At 68.2% G+C, this 10,395-nt stretch overlaps 1 protein-coding gene across 1 annotated transcript; it reads left to right on the top strand.

Moving 5' to 3' along the window:
* The first annotated feature begins 3,106 nt into the window (after positions 1-3,106).
* RGS19 (regulator of G protein signaling 19) lies at positions 3,107-8,803 on the top strand. The gene is made up of 6 exons (XM_026092816.2): positions 3,107-3,216; positions 4,735-4,877; positions 5,007-5,143; positions 6,418-6,492; positions 7,580-7,814; positions 8,468-8,803. Exons 3-6 carry the CDS (start codon positions 5,043-5,045, stop codon positions 8,654-8,656), a joined length of 600 nt encoding a protein of 199 aa, XP_025948601.1. The 5' UTR covers positions 3,107-3,216; positions 4,735-4,877; positions 5,007-5,042; the 3' UTR covers positions 8,657-8,803.
* The last annotated feature ends 1,592 nt before the right edge of the window (positions 8,804-10,395 follow it).

Genomic DNA, 10,395 nt, shown 5'->3' on the forward strand with positions numbered 1-10,395 from the left:
CGGGCAGGCTGCGTGAGCGCGGCGCTGCGGGGAGGCCCGGCTGCTCGTTCCCGCTGCTGCGCGAGCGGAGCCGCGATCCAAAGTGCGTTCAACGAGGCAGCCCCCCCCCCCCCGAGTTTCGTAGACCCTCGGCGCCCCGGGAAAGCGAGCTCGGAAGCACGGAGAATTTCTCTCCCCACGTCTGTTGTTTCTGGCTTGAAACCCACCGGGTTTCTTCTTCCTCCATGTCCCCCGGAGAGGGAAATGCTCTTCTTCCTCCGCCGCTTCTTCCCCCGCCCAAGCCGGCGGTGCCGGGGCAGGTTTCGCCAGCTGGGGAGGACGTAGCGCCGGCGTGCCGGACCGCGACCTGCGCTGAGCCCCGTCACCCGGATCCCCCTACGCGCATCCCGAATTTCACGGGAAAAAAACCCATGGCCAGGTCGGGGGCCTGCACGGCCCGGGCATCTCCTGGCAGGAGCCGGTGCCGTCGGGAGTGGGATCTTCCCAGCCCGGCGCCGCGCTCCCGGCCCGCGAGACCTCCCGCCGGCCCGGCCCGCGGCGGGTTTCCCTGCGGGGCAGGAGCGCTTCGCTCCCCACCTGCTCCGCAAAGCTCCTGCCTTTGGCCGTTTTGGGAAAGCAAAGATTTAACTGGGGAGAGGGTGAAGCAGCAGCAGCAACGGAAACATCAGCAGAGTCCTTTGGGGTTCTGCTTTAATATTCAGCTGAGAAATGGAGAAAAGGGGCTTTCCTGGCGGCAGCAAGGAGAATCTCGGAGTTTTATAGCATCCTGCGCTTCCAGTTCTCCAACCGCTCTCGCAAACAGCATCGGTTGCTCCGGTTTGACCTTTGGAGGCTCTTTGCTCATGGATCGGCTCATTTTGGGACCACGCAGGCTTTCTCGTCCGCGCTTGCACACTCCGGAGGGACACAAGGCCGGAGGGGCTCCGGCACGGCAACGCGGCACAGGGAAGGGAAAAGTCCGGGGCCGGGGAGCCCCGCACGGCTGTGTGCTGGCAGCCTGCTCCGTGGGAGCCGGGTCCGCGGCCGGCTCGGGATGCGGAGGGGACACAGAGAGCCGGCGGAGGGACTCGGGGGCGGCGGGTTTGGGGGTTCCCTTTGCTGCCTCCGCCGCCTCGTGCAGCCGCAAACCCGGCTGGGCTGGAGTCGTTTCCTCCGGCAGAAGGCAAATGTCCAAGTAGCATTTCAGTGCAAAGTGCAGGTGAAGAGCAAACAGGTACATATTGGCATTAGCAGGCAGGAACCCCGGAAAAGGAAGGGAAAGCTTCACGCCAGCGTTGGAAAACAAGACGAAAAAAAGCAAGAAACCGCCTGCGATTCAGCTGCGGGTTTCAGAGCGAGGAGAGGGCTCGCAGAAGGGATTTGGCGCTGCCGAAACGTGCTGCCCGGGCAGCCGCGGCAGGCGCGCGGCCCTAAAGCATCCCGCCGAGGCCGTCGTCGCGGGACGTGGCGGGATGTCCCCGGCCGGGACGCGGGGCCGCCGGCGCGGAAAGCTGCCGGCTGGCAGGGCGCCCCGGGGCGAGGGTGCCGCGCAGCGCGCCGGCACGGCACGGCACTTCCTTCCGCGGCGGAGCCCGCCGACTCCTCCCCGGGGCACGGCCAAGCCCGGCCTGGCAGGTTTCCTTCCCCCTCCGCGGCGGCCGCGATAACCCGCCGTGCCGCTCCGGGACGGACGGGAGCTGCTCGCGGCACGGCGGAGCACCGTGGACCGGGGCGGTTTGGGGGGAACCTCGGCGCTGCCCGTCCCTGCTGCCGCCGCCGAATTGGGGCCTCCGGAGGGCCGATGTCCTGCGGGATGGATGCGGCTGCCTCGCCCCGCGGGCTGGCATCAGCATCGGCATCGGGATCGTCCCCGTCCGTGCCGTCCGAGGCCGCATTTTGGGAAGGGAGGCAGCGGGGCTGGAGAGGGGGCCGGACCCGTCCTCCTCCGGGCAGCTCCCGCGCCGGCTGCTCCCGGCTGCCTCTGCCCCGGGCAGAAGCATCCCAAGGGGCCTCGGCATCCCGATGGGCTTCACGGGAAAAGCCGGCGTCGGCCCTGCCGGTGAGCTCCGCGTTCGCTGCAGGCGTTGGCGACGCGCAGGGTTTTCCCCTGCCTTAAACCTGCACAGGGGCCTGATTCCCGGCAGCGCGTTTCCCTGGGAGCTGCAGTTATCCATCCGGTTACCCCCAGTGCTCCTGGGATTTCCCAGGCCAAAAATTAGTATTAATGAGCTCCGCTGCTGCTGCCGGCCTTGGGGGCAGCGTGTCCCTGAGCTTGGGGAAAAGCATCCTCCCCTCCCCGTCGGGGACAAAATCCGGCACAGCTGAATCGCCTCCAGCACGCAGGGTTTCCCTCTGTGCATCGCCGCCCTCCTCATCCCGGCACGCTCCGACCCCGGCCCAGCGCTGGGCCACGCTCGCCGCCAGGGTTAGATCGCTAAAGGGGGGGGAAAGAAAAAGCCGGCTCTAAAAATAGCTCCTAAAACTTCCTGTGCCGCTGCCAGGTGGCCGGGGCCGGCCGCGGCGCGCGAGGCAGCTGTGGGCACCCGCCGGCTCCCGGCCCGCGGTGCCGAGCGCTCCCGAGCTCCGGGAAGCCGGCAGAGCGGCGGCTCCAGGGAAAGCTGCCGGCCGGGTTGGGCCGTACGAGCCGCTGGAGAATCCCGCAGCGGTGCTGGGAAGGGACGTGGCCGGTGCCCCGAGGATGCTGCCGGGCCGCGCGGTCCTCGCCGCTCGGGAACGGGGCACGGGAACGGGCAGCCGCGGCTCCGTGTGTGATGGATGTGGAGCCGCTCGGCTCCTCCGGGGAGACCTGGGCAGCCGGGAGCGCGGCCGGGGCGGTTCCCACACTGAGGTTGTGCATCGCATTTCTTTCTTTTCTTTCCCTAAAAAAAAAAAGCATCGAACACGTCTGCAAGCGGCCGCGGGAGCCGGCTTTCGCCCGCGCGTCGAGCGGGCCGGGACGCCGCACGCGGGGACGGGCCGCGCTCGCCCGGCGTGGAAAAGCGGCGGCGAGCGGAGCCTCGCCGTGCCGGGGCTTTCCCAAAAAAGGCCTGAACTCTTCGTTTGAGTTTGCCACTTCCCTTACCACTCCCTTTCCTGTGAGAGGATGTGTTCGGTTGCTTTTCTTTTCGGCTTCTTTTTTTTTTCTCGCGCGGCTCCTGCCGCTCTCCCCGCCGCGCCGGCCGTCCCTGCAAGGCGCCCGCCGGCATGGCCCGCCCGGAGCTCCCCCCCGCGCAGCAGGTAGGGAGGCCGCGGGGCCCCCGCAGAGCCCCGGCGCCCCTTGCAGCAGGATCCGGCCGAGCGGGGCGACCCGGGGCGCTGCTCTGCCCGGGGCCGACGGCGCGCGGCCGCTTTGCACCCGGCTTTGCGCAGCAGCCGTCCCGGCGTGCAGCTGCTGGAAAACCCCCCGCGGACGGGGATGCTTCCCTGCAGGCGCCGTTTTGGGGAGCTTCCCCCCGCCAAGCGCAGCGTTCGCCCCCGGGGTCAGCCGGGCCGTGCAATCGGGCCGGGGGCCGCGGAGCCGGGCAAGGGCCGTTTTCGGGGTGTCTCCTCCCCGCGCTTGGGAAACGTCCCCTTTTCGCCAGCCTTCCTCTTTTCGCAGCCGCCCGCGCGCCCCCGCGCCTGCCCTCCCGCGGCCCGGGCTCCCGCTGCCCGCGGGAACTTCCTCCTCCGGCAGCCGCGGTTCAGCCTCCCGGCAGCCGCCCGCGCTCCGGGGAAGCGCCTGCATCCCGCCGCTCGGCGAGGGCCCGCAGCATCCCGCACCGCGGCCCGGCCGGGCGCCGGCGGCCTTCGGGGCCCATCTGCAGCAGCGATGCAGCGCGCCGGGCTCGGCAGCGCCCGGGTCTTGCTCTCAGCGCCCGTCGCTGAGCAAACTTCCCTCCCCTGCTTCCTTCCACTCATATGACACCTCGGAGCGGCTCCGACTTCCCCATCCCGGGCCTGTGAACCGCCGGGGCTGACTCAGCCGCCGGCCCCCGTCATGCCACCGCCGGGGCCCTGCGTGGTGCAACGCTGGGCTCGGGGCAGCTTTGCTCAGTGGGGCAGAGCGTCGCATCCCGGGCTGCAGCCAGGGCAGAGCGTTGCATCCCGGGATGTGGCCAGGGCAGAGTGTTGCATCCCAGGCTGCAGCCGGGGCAGAGTGTTGCATCCCGGGATGTGGCCAGGGCAGAGTGTTGCATCCCGGGCTGCAGCCAGGGCAGAGCGTCGCATCCCAGGCTGCAGCCAGGGCAGAGCGTTGCATCCCGGGATGTGGCCAGGGCAGAGTGTTGCATCCCAGGCTGCAGCCGGGGCAGAGTGTTGCATCCCGGGATGTGGCCAGGGCAGAGTGTTGCATCCCGGGCTGCAGCCAGGGCAGAGCGTCGCATCCCAGGCTGCGGCCGGAGCAGAGCGTTGCATCCAGGGATGTGGCCAGGGCAGAGCGTCGCATCCCAGGCTGCAGCCGGGGCAGAGTGTTGCATCCCGGGATGTGGCCAGGGCAGAGCGTCGCATCCCGGGATGTGGCCGGGGCAGAGCGTCGCATCCCGGGCTGCAGTTAGGGCAGAGCGTCGCATCCCGGGCTGCAGCGTGGGGCTGCTGGAGCACCTGCACCTCCCTCCTGGCTTTTCCCTTCCTCCCCTTGCATCATTTTCTGTTTCTCCGGCTGTATCCCGGCTCCCAGCGGTGCGGCGGTGCCGGCGGCGGGCTCTTCCCGGCGGGAAGCGCGGCTCTCCGGGCTGCGGCCCGGCGGTGACGCGGTGCCGCTCCTCTCCCTTGTCCCAGGCTCCGCGGAGGAGGCTGCAGGGACGCTAGCCCGGGCGCCTCCAGGGCTCGGCTCGCCGGCAGCCCCGCAGCGGCGCGGCGCAGCACCCGGGGCCCCGCAGCACGACCCAGCCACGTCCGCCGTGCATGAGGCCGGGACGCAGGTGAGGGGCTCGCCGGGCGGGCCGGGACAACGGGCGGCGGCGGGGGACCGAAATCGCAGCGTGTCGCGGTGCCGGGGCCCGCGCGGTGCCCCCCCCATGGGGCCGGCTCACCCGCTCTGTGCCTGGCAGCGCGCGGGACCCGCGTCCGCAGAGCCACCCCTTCCGATGTCCCGGCATGAGGCTTCTCCGACAACGGTGCAACCCGCCGGCCACCACCGCCCCAACGCCTGCTGCTTCTGCTGGTGCTGCTGCTGCAGCTGCTCCTGGTACGTCCCGCGCCCCGCGGCTCCCGTGCGCCCGGCGTGCCGCGCCGCGCCGAACCGCGCCAAATCTGTGGGGCAGAAAGCAGCACCCAGCCGGGACCCCTCATCGGCTGCATGCACTGCTCCCGGGGGCTGCGCCCCCCCAGCAGTGCCCGGGCCCCCTCAGCAGCCAGCCCCCAGCGCGGTGGATCCCTCTCCACCAGCTGCGTCTGCTGTCCCGTTGGAGGAGTCCCAGAGCCCTTTTCTCTCTGGATAACCTGGATTTTGGAGAGCCGGTCTGCTCTCCTCCGTCCCCAGCATCGCCCTGTCCTGCAGCCGCCGGCGGCTCCGGGCTTTGCAGCCCTGGTAGCACCGAGCTGGAGGAACAGCCGAGCCCTGGGAGCTGAGCAAAGCCCGCGTGTCCCCAGCGCCCATGCGTTGGCCCTGGACAGAGCTGCAGCACGTCTTCAGCACCGATGCATCGGCCCTGTGCACGGCTGCAGCGTGTCCCCATTGCCGATGCACTGGCCCCGTGCACAGCTGCAGCGTGTCCCCAGTGCCGGTGCATCAGCCCCGTGCACGGCTGCAGCGTGTCCCCAGCACCGGTGCATCGGCCCCGTGCACGGCCGCGGTGCATCCGCAGCACCTCCCTGTGCAACCCCGCCGCGCATCCGCGGAGCTGCAGCTCACCAAATTCCAGCCCCTTTCCTCAAATTTCGGGGGGGGACAGAGGAGGAGCAGGGCTCCCCGCACAGCGTGCCCCAACGCTCCCGGGCACAGCAGCGTGCATCCGCGCGGGGGGGCCGCCGGTGCGGGCAATCGCGCGAGCCCGGCGAGGGGCAGTGTCGCAAGCAGGAACCGCTGTGGTCATGGCAGCCCCACGCGTGGGGGCCGGGAGGGGGGAAACGACCCACGGAGAGCGGCAGCCCCCGCAGCACCGGTGCCTCCATCCCGGCGCCGGGGGGGTCCCGGGCTCTGGCTTCCGGAGCGAGGCGGGCGCAGGCCGGCTGCGCGGGGCGATAACGGGGGCGGCCCCCCCGGCATCCCCGGCATCGCCGCGGGCTGAGCCGGCACTGACCTCTGCCGGCTGCTGCGGCGCCGAGGCCGGCGGCGCGGGCACCGGGGCCGCTGCAATTGCCCGAACGCGGGAAACGCGGTGCCGCGTTGGGGGCGAAACCGCCCGAGGGAGGGGGCTGCGCCGGGCGCCGCGGGGGGATGCGGCCGCTGGGGCTGGGGCGCGGGGAGGGGGGCAGCCCCGGCCCCCGACGCCCGTTACTACCTCTCCGTCTCCCCGTCAGGAACGAGGACCGGGAGCGAGCATGGAGGGCGTCTCGGGAGACCAAACTGGAGACCATCCCAAACTGTGAAGCCTGGTGAGTGGAGGGGCAGCGCCGCGGGGCGCCGGGGACCGCCGGGGGCTCGTGCTGGGGGGGGGGGAGGCTGCAGGGCCCGGCGTGGCACAGGGCGGCACGGCTCAGTGCAGCGTGGCACAGCTCGGTGCAGCGCGGCATGGCACGGTGCAGCGCGGCACGGTGCAGCACAGCTCGGCACAGCTCGGTGCAGCACAGCTTGGTGCAGCACGGCACAGCATGGTGCAGTGCAGCACGGTGCAGCACGGCATGGCACAGCGCAGCACAGCTCGGTGCAGCACGGCATGGTGCAGCGTGGCCCAGGCCCCCCCCCTCTCCCTTGCATGCTCCGCACGCAGGGACGCGCTCGATGCAGCGCAGCAGCGGGGCGCCAGGACTCCCGGGTCCCCTCCGCTGCTGTTCCCGCAGCCGCTCGACATCGTGCATCCCGTTCCCGGGCGAGGGGGGCACCGCAGAGCCCGCCGGCAGCCCGGCACAGCCCCCTTGCAAGGAGAAACTGAGGCAGGCGCCGCGGCTCCGCGGCCTCTCAGCCCCCCGCCAAGGGCGACCTGGGCCATGCAAGTGCCGGAGAACCCTGTGCCGGGGAGCAGCCGCCTTGCAGCGGGGCGGGGGGGGTGGTGGAGACGGGCTCCCGGCTGGCCCCGCGCTTCCCACACCGGCACCGGGACCTGCCGGAGCCAGCCGCCAGCTAAATATACTGCGGGGCACGGGGTCAGGGTGCAGCCGCTGCGGGCGGCCCCGCTCCGTGCCGAGGCCTTATAAGGCTCCGCTGCTCCGTGTGGGACCGGGACCAGGGCTGGGAGCGGGACGGGGGCAGGATCGGGACCAGGGTGCACGACAAGGCCCCGGACTGGCCGGTCCATCCGCAGTGCTCGATGCAGCGCCCGGCACGGCGCTCAGCCCCAATAATTAGCCGCGGATAATCATTGCTCCCGGCCCCCCTTTGTATGCGTGGTGGGCTGATTTGGGGCTGCCCCCCTCGCTCAGGGGCAGCTCAGACTTTTGCTCTCTGAAACGCTGCTGGGGGGGGGGGGGGGGGGCGCAGTGGGGCCGGCGCTGACGCTCTCCCCTTGCCCCCGCGCCGCCGCAGCGCCAGACCCACGGCCGAGGAGGTGCGGGGCTGGGCCCAGTCCTTCGACAAGCTGATGAAGAGCCCGGCGGGCCGCAACGTCTTTCGGGAGTTCTTGCGGACTGAATACAGCGAGGAGAACATGCTCTTCTGGCTGGCGTGCGAGGAGCTCAAAAGCGAGTGCAACAAGCACACCATCGACGAGAAGGCCCGCACGATCTACGAGGACTACATCTCCATCCTCTCGCCCAAAGAGGTACGGCGCCCAGGCCAGCGCCCGTGCAGCGCGGCGGCTGGTTTCGGCTGAGTTTGGCAGGGCGGCGAGGTCTCGGTTTCGTGCAAAAGAGCAGGGGCTGAGCCGGCCACCGCCGCGGTTCCCCGGTCTTGCAGCACCGCGTCCCCAGGCCGCCTGGCCCTTGCTGGTCCCAGGGCCGGCTGGGTGCAGAAAACCTCGCTGCGGGGCAAAATGAGGAGGGTGAAAGCTTTGTGCTGGGCGATGCAATCTGATGGTGCGGGGAGCTGCCTCCCGGCTCTGCCCCGCAGCGGCGAGGGCATCCCTGGCGCACGGAGCAGCAGGTCCTGCGGCTGGGAGGGAGGGGACCGCCGGGCCAGGGGCCAGAACTGCAGGAGGTGACTGAAAAGCTGCTGCATCCCTGGGATGGGAGCATCCCCACATGGACGCATTATGGGATAGGAGCATCCCCACGCGGGAGCATTCTGGGATGGGAGCATCCCCACATGGGAGCTTCCTGGGGTGGGAGCACCCCAGGGTGGGAGCATCCCTGCATGGGAGGGAGCATCCTGGGATGGGAGCACCCCAGGGTGGGAGCATCCCCATGTGCCTCCCGGTGCAGCGGCAGGATCCTGCCCCGTTTCTCCGCTCACGGCCGCTTCTCTCCCGCCGCCCAGGTGAGCCTGGACTCGCGGGTGCGGGAGGTCATCAACCGGAAGATGCAGGAGCCGTCCTCGCACACCTTCGACGACGCGCAGCTGCAGATCTACACGCTGATGCACAGGGACTCGTACCCCCGCTTCCTGAACTCTGCCATCTACAAAGCGCTGCTGCACAGCGTCTCCCGCTCCTCCTCCGAGTCCTAAGGGCACCGCCAGCCCCGGGAGCCCCGCCGGGGAGGGGGGGGCGGCCCCCCGTTTTTAGCTTTTTACCTACGAACCGTCATCGCCCTGGTTTTGGGGCCACCCGGCAGCGCTGTCCCCCCCCGGGCCAGCGGTCCCCGCGCGGGCGCCCCGCCGGCCTGGCTCCTACTACTGAAGCGCTGCCGGGGCCACCCCGGGGGGGGGGTGCGCGCTGGGGGGCTCCGGGAGGTCACTTTATCCCCTCTGCGTCCCCCCCGGGGCCGCGGCAAGTCCCCGCGGCCCTCCTGAGCCCCGCTGGGGAGTGGTTTTGGGAGGGGGGGGGTTGATCGTTGTTGGTTTGATTTTTTTTTTTAACTTTTTATTTTAAATGCTTTTTTGGTTGGCTTTTATCGAGGGGCGGGAGGGGGGTGGACAGGCGTCTGTGTACATATAAAACTTGTCAGGTTTACATCGCTCCGTCTGTTTGAAGTGGCCCCCAAGGGCGGCGTTTCGGCCCTTTTGCCTTCCCGGTGGGCTCGGACCCGAATTTGCACCGACGGGAGCCTCCCTGCACGGATCCAGCCGGGAAACTGCCGGGCACAGGGATGGGAGAGGACAAGGGCTGGAGTGCCCCAGAGCTGCCCCTGCGTCCCCGGACACCCCGCTGCCCCACGCCAGCAGCTCGGAGCAGGGGGGAAGAAAAAAACCCATCCACGCGGTTATCGCCCCAAAGCGATGGCCGCGGCCCATCAGCAGGAATCGGTGCAGGGGTTTGCCCGCTTCCCTCCGCCGGAGCTCGGCACGGGCTCCACGTGGGATGGGAAATGTCACAGGGAAGATATATAGTATCTGTGTATTTTTGTACGGCATGAGGAATTGTTTACTGGAGCTGCGGCTCCCAGGACTAGAACATTTCTGCCAGCAGCCCCTGCCCTCTGCTCTGAAACGAAGCCAGTGGCACAGCGCGGCCTCCGCCAGACCCACGTGCGATCCGGTACAGAGGAGAACCCCCCCCCGAGGGTCTTTCCCTTCTCTGACCAAAACCAGCCCCTGGTTTCATACCAGTCCCCCCTTTTTCCTTTTCTCCCCTTCTTCTCTCTCCATCCCTTCCAAAGAGAGAGAGAGGGAAAAAAAAAAAGGAGCACTGGTTCTTTTTACTGAAGGTTTTTTTAAACAAACTAATTCTCCTGGTTTTGTTTTTTTCCCTTCCTTCCTTCCTAGCGGTGTGATTGCGTGGATATTCATGTCAGTAAATTCAGTTTTGTTTGCCGAGCTGGAAATACAATTCGAGAAAATGTATTTTTGAGAGAGACCAGAGATAGTTCGTCTATTTAGGAATGTCGGTATTTTTATTATTTGGTTGTTACCAAAATGCAAGTTGATCTCGGCCTGCCCGACGCCCTTTGGGCAAGCGGCTGTAGCAAGCAGCCCAAGCCCAGCTCCAAGAAGCTGTTTAAAAACCAGGGTAGCATTTCTCGCTAAGCAGATATCAAAGCAGCAAAGAAAGGGCCTTACTGCTCAGGGCTCTCCCACTACCTGTGTCTTAAGAGTGACGTGGCTGTGACAGCCCCTAGCAGGACACTCAGACAAACTCCCACAGGTGTGTAGTTGGTATTATCCCAGAAGCTAAAGAAAAAGGCACAATAAAATGCCATGAGACAAGATACTTTTCCCTAGCCTTTGAGAAGCTCCTCCTCCATCTGTGAATCTCTACCCCATATGTAATTCAGGATTTTCAGCTGATTGCACCCAGACTCAACTCC

Source organism: Dromaius novaehollandiae, chromosome 16 (genome assembly GCF_036370855.1).
Source record: "Dromaius novaehollandiae isolate bDroNov1 chromosome 16, bDroNov1.hap1, whole genome shotgun sequence".
NCBI classification, from domain to species: domain Eukaryota; kingdom Metazoa; phylum Chordata; class Aves; order Casuariiformes; family Dromaiidae; genus Dromaius; species Dromaius novaehollandiae.

Coding starts and splice junctions, on each gene's coding strand:
- RGS19 (XM_026092816.2), top strand. CDS start 5,043: ATGTCCCGGCATGAGGCTTCTCCGACAACGGTGCAACCCGCCGGCCAC. Junction 5,144..6,417: donor TGCTGCTGCAGCTGCTCCTG/GTACGTCCCGCG, acceptor TCTCCCCGTCAG/GAACGAGGACCGGGAGCGAG. Junction 6,493..7,579: donor ATCCCAAACTGTGAAGCCTG/GTGAGTGGAGGG, acceptor GCGCCGCCGCAG/CGCCAGACCCACGGCCGAGG.